Source organism: Centruroides sculpturatus, unplaced genomic scaffold, assembly GCF_000671375.1.
Source record: "Centruroides sculpturatus isolate CEXI.00-Female unplaced genomic scaffold, Cexi_2.0 scaffold991, whole genome shotgun sequence".
NCBI classification, from domain to species: Eukaryota; Metazoa; Arthropoda; class Arachnida; order Scorpiones; family Buthidae; genus Centruroides; species Centruroides sculpturatus.
In genome coordinates, this window is record NW_019385208.1 from 291,003 (window position 1) to 316,647 (window position 25,645).

A 25,645-nucleotide genomic window follows, 5' to 3' on the forward strand; every position below is an offset into this window, starting at 1 on the left:
ACCTGCATGGCCATTAAGACCATTGGTTAAGAAACGCTCCCAACCCACATACTACCTAGAGACAGCTCTAGAAAAATAAATTAAGCTTTAGTTTCTCCCTCCACCTTTGCAACCACAGCTGCAATGGATGCTAAATATAACATCTTTGCTAAATTAAAGAACCTTCCCGCTTGTATCGATTGTATAAAATTGATGTAATTTCTTTATATCCATTGGTGCCACATTTTGAAGCCATCATGCTTGTAAATGCACTGCTATTTAACTCTGGATACCCAGTATCACATGTGTTACATTTGCGTAAGGCTCTTTTCTCATCACAGAAAACAATTACTTTCAACTTAATGGCAAAATATACAAACAGATCCATGGAGTGCCAATGGGTTCCCCCTCACCCATTTTGGCAGATCTCATCATGAGGATTATAGAGTATTGTATTTTCAATGCCCCTTTGGCTATCCACTATCCAATCATGTATTTACAATATGTAGATGACATATTGCTTGCATGGAATGGCTCCGTAGATGAATTAGATGATTTTATTCAAATGTTAGCTTCTATATATCCTTCGATCAACTTTACAGTGGAGGAAGAACAAAATACCAGAATCTCCTTTTTAGATCTAGAAATATATAGATCTTCTGATCTACTATTTTCAGTACACCATAGATACAACAGGGTGCCACATAATATCCCCACAACTGCTTTCCAACCCTCACACTTTGTAAATTCCACTATTACATCTCTCATTCGGAAGAGGCACTTCTCCCATCCACCCAGACATTAATGGACAAGGAATTACAACTTATTAATAGGGTGGTGCACAATACTAAATATTGTTTAAAATTACATTATGTATTAAGAGTTTAACCTTACTGTTTTGGATAGTCCATTCAAACCTTTGTTTTGATTTATTATTTCCTTTAAAAAGTCTGATCTAATACATTTTTTGACCATTATCTAATACATAGAATGATTCAAAAGTCTGTATAAGTAGACAAAGAATTCACATTAAATATCTATTTGTAAATCACAGAAAATAGTCTATGGTTGTTATTTAATTGAGGGCATTTATAAATGCATTGTTTATCTTGTAGCAAATACAGTACATGTTAACATAACATCTCTTATGTGTGCAAGAGCATCTCATCGTAATATTTGTTTTGTATAAAAAGTTTTGAATCACTTTATATTATACTTACATAAATTACCCAAAACCTTAAGCAACACTAGCTAATTAAACTAACAGATGAGTTTATATTTTTTATTAGTTTTATTAAGAAATATATATATACTCATCACCTTACATTTTGTAAGTACCCCAAGAGTCAGGAACAGGAACAAAATATAACCATGAAGGATATGGTTAAAATACTTCTAATGAATAAGTTAATACAAAAGAAAGACATATGAATTTCAGCCTCCTGAGCAGCTTGGGGAATATATTTTTCCTGAAATATAACCACCTCAAATATACTATCTTCTGCTTTTTCTTGTTGCAGTTCATCTCTTTCTCTGTAGGGTCTCTTCAACATTTCAACTACAGAATCTGCCTTTTCTTTGTTTCTACCTCTTTTTATATCCTTCTTACCTCTCCACCCCTACACCATTTTCCCTACTTCCAATCCAATGTAACTTCATCTGTACCATAGAAATAGCTAGGTCAATCCCAAAGAGTTCATCTCCAGCAAAATCCCATAATGGAAAATGAAACAAAGGGATGATAGAAAACAAGAAGTATGGAAAGTAACCAGAGAAAAGAAATTTTACAATATCCTATATTAAAAGCAACTGGCTTGTATGTTACAGTTTAATCTCTAAAAACTGTATTTATGACTAACATTCCACAAACCTCATTACAATAAGTTTGATTGATAACATACAGACATTCTATCTTTTTAAAAAAGAAAATAAATTCCCAAAAGTAATTGATAACTCAATTATGTGTTTTTCATTTTAATTATAATGACTTATGTCATTCCCTTACTATAACCAGATCAAGGGTTTTATATGTTTATATGTTGAGAAGCATTATATAAAAAGTGTCTATTCAGAGATTAGTATATGTTCAGGCATCCTTTATAAACAAACTTTCCTAACCATATGTGTGTAATAACATGATTTCTATCAATAATACAGTCTTCCAAATAAAATGTTAATACAGTCTTCCAAAATTAATTCTATTATTTTTAATTACTATAATTGTGTTAATTATTACTTTAGAAGTATTCATTGTACATCAATTAATCAAGTAACTTTCCAAGTTTTATCTCCCATTTTCATTCAAACATCTTGTTTTATACTTCCTTTAGGAAGCCCCATAAATGAAAATGGCAACTCCACAATGGAGAAAGTGTTTTGTGTCCCACAGTTCATAAAGCCAGAATAACTCATCATTGTGTAATGTGAGTAATTTACACAAACTATTGAATAAAGCTTTCCAAAGTTTTAATGCACATTACAACACTCTCAGATAATAATTAACATAATTACAATAATTTGAAATGGTAGCAATTTTTGGAAGGCCCTATATAATAACAATAACTTTTCATGTTATTTAATATTTTGATTATCATATATTATACCAGATTTTAAAACAAAAATTAATGTTTACTTTATATAATTAAATGCCAGTGTTTTTCAACCTTTTTCTTATTGTGGACTGGTAAAATTAGGGATAATTTTATGTGAACCAGCAATTAAATGCTTGTAATAAACAAGCACAATTATGAATTATGCTTGTTTATTACATTTATATGTCTATCTAGAGTTACATAACAAAGTATATACAGTAACTCTAGATTACTATTTAAATATCGCCCATAATCAACTGTTCCAGCATAGATACCTGTACAGTCATATATTTTTCTGCAGACTGGTGAACTTCTTTCATTAATTGGCTCTGGTCCATGAAATGGCAGTTGAAAAACACTGCTATAAACTGTTATTTTTGATAAATTGTATTTTTGAAGTAAAGTTAAATTTTTTATTATGTAACATATATTTACTGTCATGTTTATCTTTCTTCCCAATCCCTTATTGTCCATATAACCTATGTTTTTCAATTGCAATTTTACTGACCATGCCAATTTTTTTTTTTGAACATAAAAGCTTGTGTTGGTGAGGGATGACTATATTCATCAAAAATAAAAAAATGGATATAAAGTTGGTTTTTGTTAACTTATGTTATAGGTGATATTTGTTCCTAAACATTACTTTGCAAAAATAACTTGTTTGCACATAAATTTAAATGCAATTGCAAAATTTTTCTTAATTGGTCCTAATTAGGCAAATATTTACATTTCATTCTACACAATACACAATAATTTAAAATTACACAATAATACACAAAATTAAAGTATTTGTGTATTATCTTACCTCGCAACCAATAATTGCATCAAATCCATAGGTGTGAGGTATGCACATGTCACATTTTTCTCCCGTTACTCTCGGAGGGCATATGCACTGGCCGGTGGTCGGATGACAGATGGCAGTCGAAGGACAATTACACGGTTTGCAATTGGGAAAACCGAAAAATCCCGTCTGACAACGAGAACAAGTTCGGCCTATGACATTGGGTCTACAGTTACACTGTCCACCAAACTCGTTACATTCGTAACTGTACGAGCCGTCCGTATCGCATTTGCATTGCAATGCACCATTATTGTATTCTGACGTAAGAGAAAATGTTGACTCTCTACAATATTCTGTAAATAAAAAGTAATTTTTGAATCTTATGTTAAATAAACAATTTTTATAAAAATATTTATAGAGTTTGTTTTTATCATATTGATACTAAAACAAATTTATATATTAGTTCCTAATAAACTTATAGAGTAGTTCAGTTTTCTCAACTTTGAATGTTGGCATTTATTTCTTAATTCAATGGTGTCCCAGGCCAAATCCTGCCAATGACACGTGCTAATCTGGCCCACAAACATATTTCACACATCAATGATAGAAATACAGTAAGTCTACTTTAAGTATATATGAAATATATGAAACATTTGTGCATCTATCTACAACTTATGATATTTGGTCCACCAATTGAAAAGTTTGGGCATCACTGTCTTAATTGATCAGTTTATATCATAATTTAATCAACTAAATACAAAATTTAGAAGTTCACATTTGTGGAAGAATGATTTTTGTACTATCTTTCCTGTCAGATAACATATTAATTAGTTAAATATTATATTTAACAATACTATTATAATCTAAAGTTAATTTTTGATTAATGCAATTATCTTAAGCATGACTTGGGAATCAAAATTGAATCCAAAATAAACAAATAATGCACTGATTAAAATTTTCTTTTTCTTACTAGTTAAAATTACTTTTAGTTACACCAATTTCTGCTTTATTGGACTAATTACAATTTATAATAAAACTAATACAATATTAATCTCCAGTCTATTTTTTAGTAATATTAATGTCATAAATTATTAAGCTTCATTCATATCTACAGGCACGTAGCGTGGCCAGCACGTAACGTGGCAGACACGGCACAGACAATAGTTTTCACATCTACAACCCAGCATGCACAGACGCCTTCAGGCATAGTAGGGAGTGCACGCGCGAACCATGTTCCGAAAATTTTCGATAGAAGAACTAGCCGTGATGGCAATTTTACTAGAAGAAGAAGAATCAGGTTGTGTAGAAAAGCAACTAAAAAAAAGAAGGTTTGCTGTTCATCCCATGAATGTAAAACGAAAGAAAGAAGGAGAATTCTACACATTATTCAAGGAGCTTGTGGACGANAACTTGAGTCGTTTCTAGAAGTTGTTCGACAACCGAAACAAATTTTTCCGTAAGAAACTATAAAATGGATTAATTCGTTCCCGATTCCCAAAACAAAGCTTTTTAAAAATCTTTTTAGCTGTATTTAAAGCATAAAAATGCCTATAAATGCAATATAATAATACATATAATAGATAATATGTATATATTATCTATTATATGTATTATTATATTGTAATATATATTAAAAGCAAAATGTTTTGTCACCGCCAATTGAAACTGAAACTAACACTTTACATATAGTGCCATAAATAGAGACTTGGCTCTGCCTGGATGAAATATAACCAAATCAATCAAGACAGACAACAAATACTTTATCCACATTTTCCAAAATATTGTGTTTCAATTGCTTTGATTAAAATTAAAAATTAATTAATTAATTTCGATTTTATTTTCAGTTTTGATATAAAAACCAGAATTTTAATTATTATTTTATTATTTTTAATTAACTAGCTACCTATTATTAATAAATATTACATTAATCATTAATAGTATAATATATAATATATTAATACATTTTTGTTATTTAATTTGAGTTAAGTATGTTTTAATACAAATTATTGGTTATCATTTAGATTACGTGAATGTAATCTTAAGTCATCACATTTCCTCTCTTGCTAACATATATTGCCACAAATTTCACTTGCTTGCAATGTATATACATGATGATGAAATGTTTTAAAACTCTTTCCACCTTGTGCTTTTCCTTTTAGTATGCCATGCCACGTTTTACTGTGTACCACCATACTTTGTGTACTTTTTCACTTACTAAATAATTATAATAGTCAAATGATTTGTAGTTTTTAAACAATTTCTTTGTATAATAACAGATTCTGTCCACAAAGTAATCATGAAAGTTGAGCTATTTTTGTGGTATCACTGCTAAAGAGATTATGTAGTTCAATGTCTAACAGATTAGGCACTCCAGGTCAAATTGCTTAAGCTTTCCTTTACATCCAACTTTAGCCTCATTATCCAAAGTAAAATAATAACTCATAATTATTTATTTTATTTTATAATTGTTTTTGGTTTTTAAAATATTAACGATTTCAACATGTTAAATGAGCAAGGTTGAACATATCAGAACCATACATGCACATAGCTAGCCGGAAATGACAAAAGTTCCATCACTTCCATGATGCTTTTGTTGGAATCAACGATTGAAATTATTGTCAAATGTTATACGACATTGTTATGTACAACACATTGTGTCACGATGTTTTATAAACGTTCTTTCGTTACGTAATGAAAGGTTGGTGGCACTGTTGACCCCTCGGGGAGCTGTTAGAGACAGTGACCTCGTTTCACTCTTCCCTTTTCAGTGCTGACCTTCCGTGAGTCAAGACAGTGTAAGCTTTGATTCTTTGTTATATAACCAGTTACACAAGTCTAACTAGTTTTTACTAATCTCTCCAACAAGCAACATCTAGTCTAACAGCTTTGTACTTTGTTGTTTTTCATAGGTGAATAGGGCTGATCATAACATATTACTACACTGTATATTCACCTTTCTATTTTCCACAGCATCTGGAAAAAAATCTGCTAACTCAGACTTTCATAAATTAGACCTTTGTCAGTACTAGTCCAAATTAGCAGGGTTTATTGCAATGTCATGAACATTTATTCTATTAGTTTAATATTATAAATCTTATATATATGTAATTGTAAATAGACTTACTGTGAGTAATTCAACAACTGTACATTTCAATTGATTTAAGACTTGACAGTAAAAATACAGATAAACATTTTTTAAACTATGTTTTTAACTATAATTTATGCTTTTCAGCTAATAAATCAGATTGGTTTATGTGCATCTATTTTGCACACACACAAAACATACTGAAGACATTTGTCATAAAATAAAATGAAAGTTAATTTTGATGATAGAATTATGATAAAAATATTAAATTTTTGGTATACCTGAAGCATCTGGTGTTATATAAAAATTATTCTGACCACAGTTAGTAATAAACTTTCCAGCTTTATCTTGAGGAAGAGGATGAAGCAAACTCTCATCATATTGAGAACTTGGAATAGCTAAAACATAATCCTATAAAAGAATTATAATTAAATAAAATTAACTATTAATTATAATAAATTTGAATATAAGTTAATATAAATTATATACAATAAATTATATTGTGAAGACACCTCTACATGATAAAATTTTCTACATTATTATGTATTATGTGCTTTTCTTAATAAGAAATATGATTATTTTTAAAGATTCAGATATGTCAATTCGTATCAATCTTAAATATTCTGTTTTTAGAAACATGATGATTTTTAAACACATTTTTTTGTGCACTCTTTAATTTTTATATATGAGAAATTATAATTTTTAACATTTCTATAAATATAGAATCAGTTCTAAAATATATCCAGATTATGCTTTTCATTCATTCTTGGATTGTAAACATACTTTAGTCTTTTGTCTAAGTAAAGACCAATACAAAGAAATATTACAATATAAAATAAACAGTACTACATAACAGCATTGTTTTTAGATATTTGCATGATTGTATGGAAGGATCAGAATGAAGTATGCTGTTGTGACCTATCAAGATAATTAGTTTTTCCTCTTTTTCTCATTCTAGAAGTTTCTTTTTTAGTTTATGTATGTATCTACTAGAGTGCACCCTTTGGCAGAATAAGTTACTACTAATGTAGCCAAGAGATAATTTCCAGTTCTCACTAGTATATAATGATCAAATATGTGCCAAAAAAATTACTTTTTGTACCATCAAATACGGATTTTTGTGTTAGTGATGAAAACATTGTGATGCAGAGTTTGATACATTGATAACACTATTGAAAAAAATCCAGCAAAAGTTAAAATTGTGTGTGGCACCTTCTGTTATAAAATTTTAATTAAAAACTGTTTATATTATTAATTATTACAAAATGGCAAAAAAGTTAATTTTGAGGGTAGAGTTGAGTTTTATAAAAATAAAAAAAAAAAAACTGTAAATGCTAATTACAAATAAAAATCTTCCTTAAGTCTGACCTCACTCTAGATATGACACATGATCCTAGTGTTGCCACCTTTAAAAATTGCTGACCCGAACAATAGGTTTGTTCCAACACAAGTCCCTGACTGGTTTGAATTTGAAACCATATGAGGCATGCACAATGTCATTTTACAGCCAAGAACTGAATAATGCACATGCCAGTTTTAAACCAGTTAGGGATTTGTGTGTTGGAACAGACCTAGGGTATGTTCGTGAAGTCTAATGAGTTAAATGAGAATGACATCATTGTTATTCTTACTTCGTTAAACTTTTTGATTGATTTGTTTATAACAAAAATGGCCATTTCTAAAATTGAAGATATGAATGTTGGTAATGCAGCCTTACACAAAATATTTTTCTTAGATTGCTTCGAGTGGGCAGTTATTTCTATCATTTCACCTTTTAATCCATAATTTAAACCCTCAAGTAGATTTAAAAACATCAATATCACCAGGCACCATTTTCTTAACGAAGTAAATAACTCTTTCCTTCATGAACTTCATTAAAGTGTCATTCAAAATGTCATCACTGCAGAGCATGCACACTGAGTGAGACTACTACTTTTTTGACTGACTAACTCATTTTACGAATGTACCCCTAATATTTACCAGAGATATTTGCAAATTAGAATTTTAAAAGTACATTTTCTGTCACTCTTAGCCTAGGGATAAGATAAGGATAAGTTTGGGAGGGTGTGTGAAGTTAAAGTATATAACCATTAAAATAAAATAGTTGCAAATATTTTTATAAATTTATTTTGTTTTATCATAATTTCTATGAAAATTATTAATCAATCCAGACCATGAATTTAAAAACCGGCTTGTCTGGGTGAAAACTGGCCTGGTGGCAACACTATATGATCCCTCTCTATATCCCAAATCCCTTGACCTTTAACCACCAAAATGTAACAACATAAATCCTCCTAATAACAAACCTTCCTGCAAAATTTCAGACATTTTCAATAAAAACACAGGAGTTATTAAGCTTCAAAGTGGATGAACAAAATTGTGCTCCACATACACACTGGAAACATGCATACATAAAGAAAATATCCCACTTTTTTTTTGCATTCCTCAATGTTTCAATGTCCTCCGAGTCCAAAAATGTAGAAATCTCAAAGGGTTATTTTTTGACTGATCACCATACATTCTTTCTGTTTTATATAACAGTTGGAAAAGTGAAAAGGCAAGTTCAAAAAGTCAGCAAGGGCTCTCATACAACTTTCCCAGCACTCAAAATTTATAAAATTATGTGTGTGCCATCAGTTATGAGATCTTATGAAAAAATAATTTTTATATTTTTAAATATTGTAATAAAGGCAAAAGGCTTATTTTTGGAGTAGGAGTGCATTTTCAAAGAAATTGTAAATGTTAATAATAAGTAAAACTTTCATTAAGTCTGGTCCATATGACCTTCCTCTAGCTTCCCATTCCCTTGACCTTTAATTATCAAAACTTAAGAACATCAATACCCCATATATAGAAATAATCCTATCTGGTTTCAAAATATTTGGTTCATCCAGTTCTGATTTACAATGCAAAATAGCTATGCCTATGCATATGAATGAACATGCCTGCACACATGCACAAAGAATTTTAAGGGTTGTTTTACATTTTTGGGCTTTTTCAAATATCAAAACACTAAGTAATGCAAAAACCTGGGAGAAATCAAAATTTGACTGATTGCCATACTTTCATTCTATTATAGTCTATAACAGCCAGGAAAGTAAAGAGGAAATAAGACTAAATAGACAATTGAAAAAAAATGACTGAACATTGAAACTTTCAGGTTGGTTATCTTTATCATAGGATAGAGCATTTTTCTGTTAAGCAGTTGAATTGCTTTTAACAGAAAGATAATTCTTTCTTTTATTCTTTCCTCCATTCCCAAAAGATCATTCTAGACCTGTTATGCAGGTTAAACTTATCAGCATATTCACAATTTTGTTTATATTTCTGTTGAGTTAAATTAAATCATTTGTAAAATTGATTTTTGAGTAGACAAACTGAAATAAATAAAGCTCAACTTTGGCATTGCTCTTTCATACTAATATCAGCTAATTAAGTGAAAAGTTACAGATATAAGTTATTGAGGACTAATTATGGAATATGTTTTCAAATCACCATACTGTAATTTGAACTGTTTGTGTGCATTAAATAATGTGTTTGTGTGGGTTTTGTTTTAAAATCATATGACTGTGAGTAATTTGGTATCAAAGCAGTATATATAAATTTTGTAATTATCTATAACCAATTATTTGAGTGACACGATGACTTCAAAATGCCTAACAGGGATCTTTTCAACAGTGCAGTTGATCTATTATCTATTATTAAAACTTTAAAATATCAATAAATAAAATCAGAAATTATATTTATCTTAAAATATTATATCTAGTGAATATAATTTATTGATTAAAATATTTTATAGAACAAATATGGGCAACTTGCAGTCCTTCATAACTTTTCCTTAAGTCCTTATACTATCAAAACCTTAAGTGTATTTCTATCATAAGTAATTTACAATAAGTTCATCCGTCCAGTGAACAAGAGTCTTAACACTATAAATGGCATCAAAACAGCTTCTCACAGTCCTTAAACTATGGAAAAGCTGCCCATGCCCGTTCTAGAAGAAAAGAGTTTCTAATTACAGAAGTTTACAAAAAGAAATTAAATTTTTTTTAAAATTTTATTTAATTACGATGAAATCTCACTTACCACCCATACACTCTTGTGATTTGGTTCTTTCAAAGTCAGTACAAAATTCTTTAATATTTGGAAAGACACATCGCTTGTAATTTTTTCTTTCACCACGGCTCGACAGCCTGAGCTGTCTGGACAGTGTTTAATGGGAAGAACTGCTTCATAAAATTGTCCATTTTGAATTATCACGTCCATTTCGAAACTTGGATGGTCTGGCTGCATTAAAGTACATAATTTTTAGTAAATAAATTATTAAATAATATATAATAAAAAATGCCAGATAATTTCTCTACCATTTAATTTGTCATCATTCATTATTTTTATGTACTTTCACAATATTTTATTTTTTATCTTAAAAAATGGCACCTTTCTTTCAGCAATAAAATCATAAGTAAAATTCAATTAAGATTTAAAAATCTCTAAATAATATTAAATGATCTCTTGGTGATCAAATGAAAGGCAAATTTGTAAGTAGTAGTGCAAAAACTTTGATGACTCTAAGTCAATGATACAACAAGTACAGCTGATCCAGTCAATGTCATCAGTCTGACCCATAGCATTGCGAAACTCTTACGCACTACTTTTCGTTAGTTCTTTGTCTGGTACATTATTTTTTTTTGTATTATACATAATGGATCACACTTTTATTAATTATATTATTTGATGATTTGAGTTTTAAAAGAATTCAACTTTTAAGTCAGAAACTATCAAAATTCAGTAAAGTCTAGAATTATGTCACAAATCTTCCATTTGTCAGAATAGAAACTGTTCCTTGATAAAATTATCAGACATCCATTCTTTAATTATTAGCAAAACATAAAAATTACCATATTTTGTGGCATATAAGATGCATCCCCTTTCAGCACAGAATATTTAGAAAAAGTACTTAGTAATTTACATGTAACCTATTGAAAGCCATTTGGGAAATTCACTAGCCTATGGGAGATTGAAACTTCACATATAATTTTTTGAGCCTTTTCTCAATAAAAGTTGTATTTCGTATCATATAAAATATGATATTTATATTTTTTACATATTAAAATTAGATGTATTATCAAGAACATTTCATCAGAATTAGTGAGAAAGGTTAAAACTTTTAGCAGATTTTACATAAATATTAGAATAAACATATTTTACACTGGTAAAATCTGTTTATGCTAATATTTATGTAATTATGTCTAGTTATAATTAATTTAAAATAATAATAATTAATAATTTAATCTACTTATTTTATTTAAGAACTATTAAATTATACAGCAAAAGTCAATGCAAAGTTATGCATGTAAAAATTAAAATGTAAAACTAGAAATCATTCAAAATGTCAATGTTCTAATTTTAAAAATAAGCTGAGGTTCTTCTTTTAATTATTCCCCCAATCATCTAAAACGGGTGTTTAACCTGCGGCCCAATAAACATGTACACAAAACTGACATTTTTTTTTATTATTTATTTATTTATTTATGTAAACGGTATAAACTCAAAAAAGAAGTTTCACAAAGCTGTAAACCTTTATACATATTTTATTTTTGAGTGGAAAAGAAATATTTTCAAATACTTAGAAATGTGTGAATGAGCAAGGTATACTAAATAAAGCTGGAGTTGGCTCTCAAAGGAGTATAGACTCAAATTCAGGGAAAGGAGAGAAAGGCCTAAAGATAAAAAGTAATAAGAAAGGTTAAATAGACCTTCTGTTATGCAAATATGGACCCTTAATTAATTTTCCAACCTTCCTTACTTCTTTATCTTTTGTCCTTTCTCTCCTTTCCCCTCATTTGGGTCTATAATCCTTTGAGTTTCAACTCCAGCTTTATTTAGTATTCCTTCCAGCATTGCAAGATTTGGCTACCTTTTTATTATTTTGATGTAAAAAATATCAGTTGTCACATTGGTTACTTTTTGGGCTACATCAGGGGTGTCCAACCTTTGTTTCTCTGGGCCACATTGGAAGAAGTCAAGGAGTTTTGGGCCACAAGTATAGTACATATAATATATACTTGTGGCCCAATATACAAGTATATTTAAGGATTAACATGTCTAAATTATAATAATAAGTATTAAAACTTTATTGAGAAAAAGGATATTTTAAAAAATTACATCTACAGACACTAGACACTTTCAATTTTTACTTAGAAATAGATAAATTCATTTATTATAAGAGACAAACGGAAATTTATTTGAAAAACACAAATATTTGTAATAGTTGGGTCTCTAATTAATAAAAAGCAACGAAACACCATTTTAAAGTGCATTTTTATTCAACTAATATAATTATAAATAATATGTAGCCCAAAAAGTGGCCAAAGCGCCAAATGATATTTTTTACGTCAAACAAAAAAAAGTAGCCACATTTGGCGCAATGTTGGAAAAAATACTAAATAAAGCTGTAGTTGTGAATCAAAGGATTATAGACCCAATACAGGGAAAGGAGAGAAAGGACAAAAGATAAAAAAGTGAGAAAGGCTGGAAAATTAAGAGTCAACAGAAGATCTATTTAACCTTTCTCACTACTACATCTTTTGTTTTTTCTTATCTTTCCCTCCTTTTCCCAAATTTGGGTCTATAATCCTTTGAGTCACAACTCCAGCTTTATTTAGTAATCCTTCCTCAGTCCCACATTTCCAAGTATTTGAAAATATTTCCTTTCCATTCAAAAATAAAATATGAATAAAGGTTTACGGCTTTGTGAAACTTCTTTTTTGAGTTTATGCCATTGAAATAGATAAATAATAAAAAAATTAAAACATTTTGTCGATTTTGTTTACACGTTTACTGGGCCGCATTGGAACTTGTCTTGGGCCGCATGCGGCCCGTGGGCTGCGGGTTGGACACCTCTAGGCTACATATTATTTATAAATATATTAGTTGAATAAAAATGCACTTTAAAATGGTGTTTCGCTGTTGTTTTATTAATTAGAGACTCAAATAAAACAAATATTTGTGTTTTTCAAATAAATTGTTTGTTTCTCTCCTTTATAATAAATGAATTTATCTATTTCTAAATAAAAATTAAAAGTGTCTGTAGAAGTAATTTTTAAAAATATTCTTTTTTGTGGTGAACTTTTAATACTTATTACTATAATCTAGACATGTTATTCCTTAAATATGCTTATATATTTAAGGATTGGGCCAAAATATACTTGTGGTCCAAAACTCCATGACTTCTTCTAATGTGGCCCAGAGAAACAAAAAGGTTGGACACCTCTGATCTAAAAAGAGTCAATTAAAATCATACCAATTATTTGTAAATAATTTTTAATTTTCTCTTATGTACACATTTTAATTATATTTAATTTAAATATTCACTCGAAACACTAATTTTCCAGAAATGGATCATCATATTTAATTTTTAGTCAACACGATTGTATCAAACGTAGCAATATATTGTATGGCATAGTTGAAAGTTTTGATTAGCAATAAAAACATAAAACATACGAGATTTTTTGTCACTTCATAGTATTTGTGAGATTTTTCAAGTTTAAAAATTAACTTTTTATTACTGTAAATTGAAGCATTTAACTAGTTTTTTTATTTCTAATGTTAAACAAAAAATAAAATAACTTTTACTAAATTAAACAAAAATGATAGATAAAGTATTGCATAAATTTTAGAAGTTTAGAATAATATAAATACTTGAAGAAACTTTAATATAAACATTACTTTTAATCTACAAACCATACTTCTCGTTATTTGGAACCATGTCTATATTCATTTCATACTTTTTAGAAAACACAATACTATTCAACATTCTTTGTTCAGAAAGTATCAGAGTAAAAAATTGAATAAAGGATGTTGAATTAGTCTAGTAACTTCAATTGAAACTCAATTTTGTTTTCTAAAAAGCATTTAAAGCATATTTCTTTTATATAAACAGTGAAGATGTATTTAAAAATAATTTGTTCAAAATATCTTGTTCAAGCTGATTAATTAATGATTTGATATCCTGAAAGTGAAAATAATTTTTTTTATATTTTTGTCTGTTTGTTATATTTGTTGTCAAAAAGATGAACATAATAAAGATGAAGCTAAACAATTTTATTTTTTAAGAGTAATTACTTATGTTTAAAGCTACATAACAAAAGGATCTGTAACTATTTTAATTAAAATTAGTTTAAATAATCAGTAATCAATTTGTTAGTGAATATATTTTATCATTTTGTTACCTCTAAATTTAAACTGTAAACTTTATTAATTTACCTGATAATAATGAACAACTAATACGTATTTTCCAGTATCCGGTACTGATCCTTGAATGTCAACCATGGCGTCAGAATAATTTAAATAGATTAATTTGGCATCTTTATCGAAGATTGTGACTGGCAGATCAGAAGCTATTCGCTCTTCATTAAATCCACTTTCAAACTCTATCTGAAATATTTAAATAGAACATGTTCAAATTCTTATATTATTAAATTTTGTGAGCTTATTAATGTTTGAAAATTATTTATTTAAAATTGTTTGTTACTTTGTGGAAAACTTATGTCATACATCAGGATTTTATCTATGCATTATAAATAAACAGTAAATTACTTTGTACTCATCTAAAATACACAAAATTAAACTAAGTTTATATCTCACATATACCTATATTTAATTTGCTGATTTATATTATTAGATCGTAAAAAGTTATTTATTAAAATAAAAGCAAATTTTAAGTATGATTAGCAAAAAATGTATAATAAACTATATAGTAAAAAAGTAATTAAGAATTGAAAAGTTAATTGATGTATATGAAAATATATATATTTAGATAAATGATAAGATAATTTATTATTATTTACTAAAAGATGCAAAATAAAATTAATGAGAATGAATTGTAGAAATGTTACAGATTTACTAAAAATTAAAAAAAAAAAAAAAAAAAAAGATCAAGTTATGCTTGTCATTGAATACTTTAAGAAAAATCATGAAGAATAACTGTTGCTGTTGAAATATCAGTTATAATTTATCTGAAAAGTAATTTCTTCATAGCAAGTTTCATATCTTTAAAATGAAATGCATTTCATATTCCAGCAAAATTTCTTCAACAATAGAAAGTGATAGAAATTATTACAAGAGTAGGAATGTATGATAATGCATTCAAACTATTCTTAATTATCATGAAGAAAAGCTGTTAAGATGATAAGAGTATTTCTTTCAGTTAACAGAACCCTGCTACCAAGACTAGCAAGAAACCAAATACTTAATTAAATGTTTATATGAGCTATCTTGAACTAGCTATCATCTTGAACAGTCAACTCTTGATTTTTATTATATGCATATCTTATGAACATAAATCAGTGGAATTCAGTGCACTTACATATTAGTGTATAGACTATACACTAGTATGTTCAGTATATAAATGTATTCCTAAATATACATTACTACTGCAGTAAAATTAATTACATATATTAAATATATTATTTAAAGTATAATTAAATATATTTTTAAAATATATTTAATTATACTTGTTCTAGTTGTGATGACAAATCAGCTTTGTAAATTTATTTTTTGATACACCTTTGAGTAAGCATTAATATATGCTAAACATTTAAAACACTACATCTGTTTATTTTATAGTAGTTCTTAATACTAATTTGTATCATTTTCTGTCACTATTATGTTAAATGTATAATTTAATAAAAATAACAACATGAAGAATTTATTGTTTTTAAATAAATTAAAATTAATATTATGGAAATGAAGAATATCTTACTTTTGTGGCATCTGGAACTGGAGGAAATTTTATTTCTAAGCATTTACCATCCTTCTTAATGCATTGAGATTGAGGAACAATAAAATCGGAATGCCACATATCATATGGTATTGCAGCGATGCTATCTATAATCACATTGGAATTATTTCCAATAGTTAATTGCAGATTAAGGGAATTAGAGTCAATGTCAAATATGGCAATCTGTCCATCAGCTTGCATTACGACTTCCCTACAAAGGAAAGAATAAGTGCATTCATACAAAACTGCAATTCCTTTATCCATTTTATTTGTCGTCGACAATTCAACCATGACGTTTGCAGTTTCGACATTTTCTGGAGTATAATAAATAATAACAAATACGTATTCTCCCGGTTTGCTTACACGCATATCCAAATGGAGAGATGTTTGATCACTATTTAACCATGCCATTTCTTCTGTTTCAAGCTCCTATAAATAATATATGAAAATGTAATTGTCAAAAATAAAATTTAATCCATAAAATGTTTAATTTTAAAAAATATTGCTATTTAACTCTACTTTGTAAAATATTCACTTAATGAAACATTTTAATTTAAGAATATATATTGTACAGTTTCAATAGAAAGTAACAAAAAGGTAAATAAAAAATTAAATTGAACTTTAAGCAAAATAAATAAATAAAAACAAATTAAAATGGCTAATATTAATTTAGCCATTTTAATTTACATTATATTTCATTTTTTGGCATAAAGTCAAGTGCAAAGAGAATTAGAACTACATCTAATTCTTTATTACTTTTCAGTAAATTTGTAACAAATTATTTTACTTAATAATTAATTTATCTTAAATATGTTAAATATAACTATGCTTGAAAAATGTATCAAATTTAGCCATTACTTCTATAATATATTCATCTTGATATAACTGGGTGCGAATTCTTTGATCATCGAATGCAACGTAACCCGCTTCTCCTCTCACAACGGACGATTCTTCGGGTATTAATGGATATCTAAAATGTCTGCAAGATTCATTCTCTTGACCGAGCTCACACGGAATATTTATAGCCTCTTGTAATAATGTAGCTTCGTAATATGCTTGAGGTAGAAGAACCATATAATCCTATTAAAACAAATTTTAAATTATTATATAAATATTTAAAATATTTTCAGCATTTATATTAATAGATACAAAATAGAGAAATAGTTTTTTTTTTAAATTTTATGGTTTAATCTGATTTTCTGGTGTAGAATTTCTAATTAAAATATACAAAAATAGTTGATAATCTTTAATTAATCATCATCTAATCCCTATTCCAAACAGTTGTATCTATTTTTTTTACAGAAAAATTAAGTTATCTACAACAGATAAAATGGTATTTATATATCCAATAATATAATAAACATACCAAAAATAAAGGATTTTCCACTCTAATGGATACTGTCCATCGACCGGGATTAAGAACGAAAGGGGCTGCCGTCAATCCCTGTTTTCCAGCGACTCTCATTAATCTTGGCTGAGTAGTTGCTTCAAATACCATATCACTACTCTGTTGAATATCTAAAATAAATAAAACATAAATAACTTTTAGAATTCTGATTAATATTTGTATCTGTCTGGATAAAAATTTTTGTGTATTTATTAAATTATTTGAATTTTTCATTATTCATAAAACATATAAAAGTTTCTTTATCTTTTAAAATTGAACTAGTAATGTTTATAAAATGTATTCTACATGAAAAACATTAAATATTTCACCATAATTAAAATAAAAACATTGATCAACATCTAAAATGTATATAGCTACACAAATTAAACTGAATGTGAATTTTTCTAATAGATAACTGATTTTTTCAATATATATATATATATAGAAAATAAATTAGCAATTTAAATGTTAATCCAACGATTTATTATATATATATATTAATAACTTTTCATTTCTTTAATATTTCACTTAAAATTAAACAAAATTACAAACTGAAACATAAGAATTTATTGTGCATTTGAAGAATCAAAACAAAAGGAATTAAACAGAATGAATTTTATAGTGAATAAATGTATACAACCTAATGTAATGTAAAATATGCATTTAAAAATAAGAGAAATTTTCAATAACAAATCCTTCATCTCCTATTAATTCAATACAACTGTGTAAATCAAATTGATTCATTTTGTTTCATACAATTTTGATTTCAAGTACTCAAACTATAAAATAAGAATTATTACATCTATATCACTTTTGTGTACATTGGTTCTTAATACTAATTTGTATCATTTTCTGTCACTATTATGTTAAATGTATAATTTAATAAAAATAACAACATGAAGAATTTATTGTTTTTAAATAAATTAAAATTAATATTATGGAAATGAAGAATATCTTACTTTTGTGGCATCTGGAACTGGAGGAAATTTTATTTCTAAGCATTTACCATCCTTCTTAATGCATTGAGATTGAGGAACAATAAAATCGGAATGCCACATATCATATGGTATTGCAGCGATGCTATCTATNATTTTGTTTCATACAATTTTGATTTCAAGTACTCAAACTATAAAATAAGAATTATTACATCTATATCACTTTTGTGTACATTGTTCAAATTATAGTTTATGTTTCTCTAGATTAATATAAATAAACTCACCTGAAAAGCCTTCAGGCGTAAATGTAATGGTACCCATAACATTTTCTCCACCAAAACTCATATAATGGAAAATAATTTGATATAAGCTTGATTTTTCAACATATATATCCAATAAAATCTCTCTCTAAACATGCAGAAAAAAATTACAAATAAGTAAAATATTTTTTAAACTTGAATGAAATAAATTTGTTTAATAACACAAAAATATATTTTATGTATTAAAGCTTAATCATCTACAAAATAAAATACCTAATCATTATGTGTTATTGGAAGGAATCCATTCCAGAAGCTTGAAAATTTTGAAAAAGAAAAAAGTTATTTGTTAGCTTAGATACAAACACTTTATTTAATAAAAAAGTATGAATTGTATAGCTTTAAACTCTGATGAGACACTGAACAAAGGAAAAGATTTAAGAGAACTAGTTAACTGGTAATTAAAAAATTCTAAATATTAGAAGTACCAAGAATTTGAGGTCAAATATAAAGAGATTATAATGAAATTTTAAATAAACTTAAAATTTTATGCATATGATATTCACTATTAAATTCATGATATATAAGACATAATATAGTATATAAATAAATATATGGACTGATTATTTTGAAAAGGTATAAGTTCATTTTTGGAAAAAATTGAGAAATCACATAATTTATGTATAATTTAGTGTGAACTTTTTATTTCTAAACAATTCACACTTAGTATTTTAAAATAAACATATGCTTTAGCCAATTGAAAATTTGTCAGTAAATGACATTGCATAATCATTGATTATGAAAATGGTGTAAGTTCATTTTCCACAGTCTAATTAAACACTTAGAGGCTATCATAAATTACATCATATTTTTCTTGAAATTTTTACTCTCTCTCCCCTATTGTCCTAGTTTGTCCAAGGTTTCATAACCCCCTTCGAACGTCCACAAAACTCGATCCCCCTTAAAACCTTTAACACTTTATGAATGATAGCTAGCATAAGTAGAAATGAAACATTCAAGAAGTTTTGAAATAAATATAATACACTGTATAAAATTTAATGAAATAAACAGATGTCCACTGATGTCAACCCCTCCCCCTTGTCCAACTTATTGTAATCCTTTCTCTCCCTTCCATTGTGGACATCATTTACTTCTTATAAGAGGAGTAAAACTATAAATTTTACCAACAAAAGCACAATTTAATGGAATGAAAATAGATGGAATGAAAAAAAATCCAGATAACAAGCCTAAATGAAAAGCAATATCTAATGTTAAGCTCGTAATAATGATAAACTTATCATAAAATAGTTTAACAGTAAGTAAATATTTTTAATGCTGAAAATAAACATCATTATTTTATTTCTTGTTATTATTTATAAATAAAATCAAAATAAAACACAATGTATTTCAAATGAAATTGAATTTTAGATAATTGAAATTTAATGACTTCTACGGTTCAATAATTATAAAACTGATGCAAGTCCATTTACAACCCCAAAAAATATATTTGTTAAGTTAAATTCACATATAAGTCATTTATGTAATCAACTTACTTCTAAATTCATAGAAACATTGCTGAACTTAGTACACTTTATTTATATTTTTGAATTGACTAAAATGAAAACCTTTAAACATCTTGAAAAAAGAAAAAAATGGACTTATACCACTTTCAAAATAAACAGTCCCTATAATATATAATCTAAACCAAAATGGTCCTGGAAAATTTGACAACAGAAGTTCTACATACATCTTTATGTTTCTTGGAATTAATGATTACAAAATTAAAATATCAGTCAATTCTGAAAAGCATTGAAGATGGCTTGCATCCTACAGTATCAAATATTTAACCAAGATTTAATTCTTTATGTAAAAATAAACAAGCACATCCATATCATTATTATGCAAATTTCCTTTTGTCTTTAATAAATGGTAATAAATAGTAAAATAATACATATAACATAAAAATGGTTTTGAAATAAACTTTGTGTATTTGTCTCTTTAATCCGATTTTCAGTTCGGTAGACTATCATATACAGGTTATGAACTTCTTTTATTGGTTTATCATATGCATTTCGGACTCAATTGTAATTTAAGTCCCTCTTCAGTACAAACTCAGATTCTGTTTTCTAAAAACCTCGATGTATAATTGGTAACGTTGGAAAAGATTAAAAATACAGCCATTTAAAAAACACTTCAACTACATATTTTTTAAATGGCTGTATTTTTAATCTTTTCCAATGTTACCAATTATACATCGAGGTTTTTAGAAAACAGAATCTGAGTTTGTACTGAAGAGGGACTTAAATTACAATTGAGTCCGAAATGCATATGACAAACCAATAAAAGAAGTTCATAACCTGAATGCTGTATATGATAGTCTACCGAACTGAAAATCGGATTAAAGAGACAAATACACAACGAAAATAGCAGCAGCCATAAGTGATTTTTTGAAATAAACTGTTTTATGATTTATTATATCTATGTTATACATCGATATACCAAGTGCTATGTAAAATTTTCTCTGATAAAAGTGTGTTTCAAATGGAAAAAGTTTAAAAAAAGCTCTATTCTAAACTGAAATTATTACAACACTATGATAAAGAAATCTGAGATAAAGAGTTTAAACAACATGTCATTGAGTCTTTCATAATATTTTAAAATGTAACAAGATTGGATAACAGCTATTAAACAAAACATTAATCAAATAGTCAGAAAAGTAATGATCAGGAATGTTTAAAATAATAGAAATATGAATAATTAACAATATAATTTTAATAAAAAATTAATACTATTCAAATCAAAACTGTTACAGTAATATAAAAATAACTTTACAAGAAAAATAAAAAACTTTAAGACTTTTTATTTTAAAGATTTGGATTTTCTATTATTCTCAAGTTACTAACCTGAATTTCAGAAAATATTGCATAACCTCTCCAAGAATAGCCAGGAAAAATATTTTCATTGAATCCAAATCTAACTTGAGTATTAGCTGGAGTGCGTCCATCTTCAATTTCGAACTGATGTTGATACAGGGTTGAAAAATAATGAGTCTGGAGTGCCTTATCACACTGTCGACCGTTGATGCGTGGTCTGCATGCACACTGTCCGGAATTTTTATCACAGTTATTATTTACGGAGCCACCAATATTACAACCACAATCTACGAAATGTACATAAAAAGTTTATTTTATTAAATATTAATTATATTTTTCATAAAATTTAATATATATTATCATACAGCATGATCTTGTTTTACTAAAACTCACTTGCTACCAGTCAAATTGTCTTTGTGAATAAAATTATTTGTTTGTCTAAAAAAACCATGCATACATGCCAAATTGCAAAAGGGCCTCCCAAAGTTTTTCATTAATCTCAAAGTGATGTTTTCTAACAGCAATTCAAAGCCTGAGCAACAATGCTCACCTTAAAGAAAATGAAAAGCTTACAGAAAATGACATTTTTCATAAGCTGAGCATTGTCTTCTCGTTATTACAATGTGAATTATATCATTTCATATAATCAGTGCTTTGCTAGTAAACACTGTAGATACAGATAATTATCTATAATGTTTGTTAAGTTGCAGACCTGCCAATGTTGAGGCAGATCTGCAACTTAACAAACATTTTGCCAAACATAACCATTTAAGTGAAACAAGTCTAGTGCTTATGTCTACCAACATGACAACATTTTGCAACAAGCAATGAGTGCTAGAGTAGGCCTAAAATGTAGGCTTACTCTAGTGCTTCTAAACACAAGACTTTATATTTTGCTGGATGCATCTGAGTAGGTCTAACTTATAAATAAATTGCAGTTAAAGGATGTAGCCAAAACATTTCCACTCTTAACATTTCATGCTTTGGCAAAAATTCAAAATGCTTCCCCTTATTATGATAACTTCAAAAAATAATTAAACTTTTTCCTATTTGAGAATTCTCAAAATTTAGTCAAATTAATCTGTATTGAAAAGAGAATTATTATTTTTTCACTCACAGTTTTTGATCTAAAAACTAAAATGTTCTCAGATCAAATTCATGTCATTGTTTCTAATAATATTTCTGACTTCACTCAACTATTCTTCACCCCATTTTTAAGTTTACTATACAGTTTATTGCTTAAGTTTAATTAAGTGATAAACTGTGAACTATATAAAGAAGTTATTTCAATTAATTTTTTTTTTCAAGTTTTATTATAACATTGTGGCTTTTTGCCACATATCATTTTCTTTTGTCCTATTATTCTTGACATCTTTCCCTGTTCTTTCGACCTTTGAGAACTTGCTTACCTTCTTAATTCTTCTTTCTAGGAGAAGAGGGACACTTCCCAGAAATTTCCAACAATGAGTACAAGGTTACCTGAGGGCATATGTGGTGAAGGAAGGTTACCTTTTGAGCGGTGCTCGAGGAGAGAAGAACTCTAGAGGAGAAAGGCATTGCGGTGTTTGATGCCCAAGAGACAGATGAGACTATAACCGAGAGTGGAAAATTTGAAATTCCTGGACCAGAGTTGGAGTGTTAGAGCTGGCATTTCAGTTAGATGAGTCAGAACGAGCAATTATTTCTTTTGAATCAACTAGACAAAGAAAGTGTGAGATAGCCAGGGTCGTAACCACAGTTACGCCACTTACGGGCACACGATCGTGGGATCGGTTCTCTTACTTTTTATAGGAGGGCTGTAAATACGCGAAACTGATCTAGACTGCGAAGTCCAGATCTACGTCAGGACTGACACCAGTTTGTCAATTATGTTCCGCAGACAAACACGCGTGTGAGATCTGATTCGGACTCAAATGAAGAGACATTTTAATTATAAATTAAATAATAATAAATTTAATGAAACATAAGAAAATAAAAACTAATACAAATTATTAAATGGAAGAATGATATAACTACTACAATTAAGATACAAATCGAGAGATATATGGACTTATACCCGATGTGCGATCGAGAGAGAGAGTTCACAAAATCGTTAGAAACATACAACCTGTTCTAGTTGTCGTTCGTCTTCTTCTCTGTAGGCAAGGGACACTTTGGAGATAAAGTTCATTTACTTCTTTCCATGGGAGATCGACATGTGCACAAAATCAAAGTATAACTTCTAAATGTTAACTCTGGGATTCTTCTATGTGACTCGTCTAAGGGCGTTGGTCATAAGGAGGAAAATGTATGGAGTCCGGACACCTCCAGAACTGTCGATGAACTCCCCGAATTCTGACAAATTTCCTCTATATGTCACAATCGGCGACCAATCATCATGCAAAGATTCCTCCGTGAGAATGGATGGAAAGGGGAATATGTGAGGGGTAAACATTTCCCATCAAAGCGAGAGTTTTCGCAGATAAGGGAAAAACAGAGGATGTACTAACTTCTGTGAAAGGAAGTAACATCTGTTATCTATTTTTCCCACTCTAAAACGTTATTTTTCTCACCCAAAGGAAAGAATATTTTATAACAAAATATTAACATTATTAATAAAATTACTGATTAGACCCAGGGGCCTTTCAGGTCTCACAAAAGGAAATCCTTCTAGAACCAAGGGAGAGAAAGATATATGGTGACCATTGGCAATATGCCAATTCAGACCAATACAGGATGCAGGAAAAAAGAGAAAAACAAACTTTGAACTGGACACTCTCTTTTGAACAAACAGCTACTGAGAACAGATGTTTGAATGAGTGGTCAACATAAACAAACATGAACCAGACCGTCAATTGATATCGAACTGTAAAAACATTGTACATTGCTGTATGTACTTGTAAATAAAAAAATATAAAAAAATCCAACCAGACGTTTTCTCATCAGCATCGAATCATTCTCATTTGATGATGAAACACCAAAGATAGAAGACAGTATCATATGTTTATAATGCTCATACATGGCTCTTTTGGTAGCCAAACGATCTGGGTATTGTTCCTTATTCTGTCCTTTTTGCTTTTTCTCCCCCCATACTTTCTACTTCCTTTTAGTTGTAAATTAGTGTTAAGTATTAGTGTTAATGAATATTTTTGTAATTACTATTGTTGTTATTCTTCTCTTTGTTTTAGTTGCAAACATCTCTATTGTCTACCAATGACTGGATTTTGAGTGACTGTAAAAGAAATTCTTAACATCTTGAGCTAAAATCCTCCTATTTTTTGTACCTTATTATTGTGCGAATTAAATTCTTTTCTTCTACCCAGTTTATGTTGTTTTTAATTTTGGTGTTTGCCCTTTGTCAATCTACTAAACACTTTTTCTCAAAGCTAACAACATTAATTTTGACCATATTATTATTCATAAAAGTTTTAATCAGTTACATATGCCTGTAAATATGAGCATAATTTAATATTAAAAAACAAACAATGATAAGATTTTTCTTCAGCTTTGAAATCTGTATTGTAACAGATGAATCTTTTAAAGTGGAAAAATATTTATGTCTTAACTTTTTAAGACTAAATATTTAAGAAAAAAATTTGCTGCTCCATGGAAACAGTGCAGCATGGCCATGGAATGCACATGCAATCTCATCATGCACCTATAATTTTCTTCAACAGCATCATTGCTCTAACATGAACATTTCAATTAATAAATTTTGCAAGATTATGAAATTAAGCCCGATCTAACGCAGCAAATTTAAACTATTGTAATGTAATTTGAAATATAATGAATTAATGAATTATTTCATTGGTAAATGATTCATCTGAAAACAAAATTATAAATGATACTTTCAAGAATTTTATAATTATAAAAAATAGCAAAAATAATTATTAGTAAACATTATAACTGCAAAATTATTATAAATTTTGTAGTTCTGCTTTTCCCCCATACCAGTATAGTTTAATGGGGCTTTTATGTCAATAAAATATTGAGACCA

At 28.2% G+C, this 25,645-nt stretch overlaps 1 protein-coding gene across 1 annotated transcript in view; it reads right to left on the bottom strand.

Annotated features, from left to right (window-relative positions):
• LOC111636130 (laminin subunit alpha-like) overlaps positions 1-21,940 on the bottom strand; it is a 111,944-nt gene extending 90,004 nt beyond the window's left edge. The window contains exons 1-9 of the mRNA XM_023381308.1: positions 21,700-21,940; positions 18,824-18,947; positions 17,584-17,735; positions 17,076-17,297; positions 16,200-16,646; positions 14,702-14,872; positions 10,523-10,723; positions 6,718-6,847; positions 3,376-3,704 (exon numbers count right to left, since the gene is read on the bottom strand). Coding sequence (XP_023237076.1) covers positions 3,376-3,704; positions 6,718-6,847; positions 10,523-10,723; positions 14,702-14,872; positions 16,200-16,646; positions 17,076-17,297; positions 17,584-17,735; positions 18,824-18,884 — 1,713 coding nt within the window. The 5' untranslated portion in view covers positions 18,885-18,947; positions 21,700-21,940. The remainder of the gene's footprint in view (positions 1-3,375; positions 3,705-6,717; positions 6,848-10,522; positions 10,724-14,701; positions 14,873-16,199; positions 16,647-17,075; positions 17,298-17,583; positions 17,736-18,823; positions 18,948-21,699) is intronic.
• Between the last annotated feature and the right edge of the window lie 3,705 nt (positions 21,941-25,645).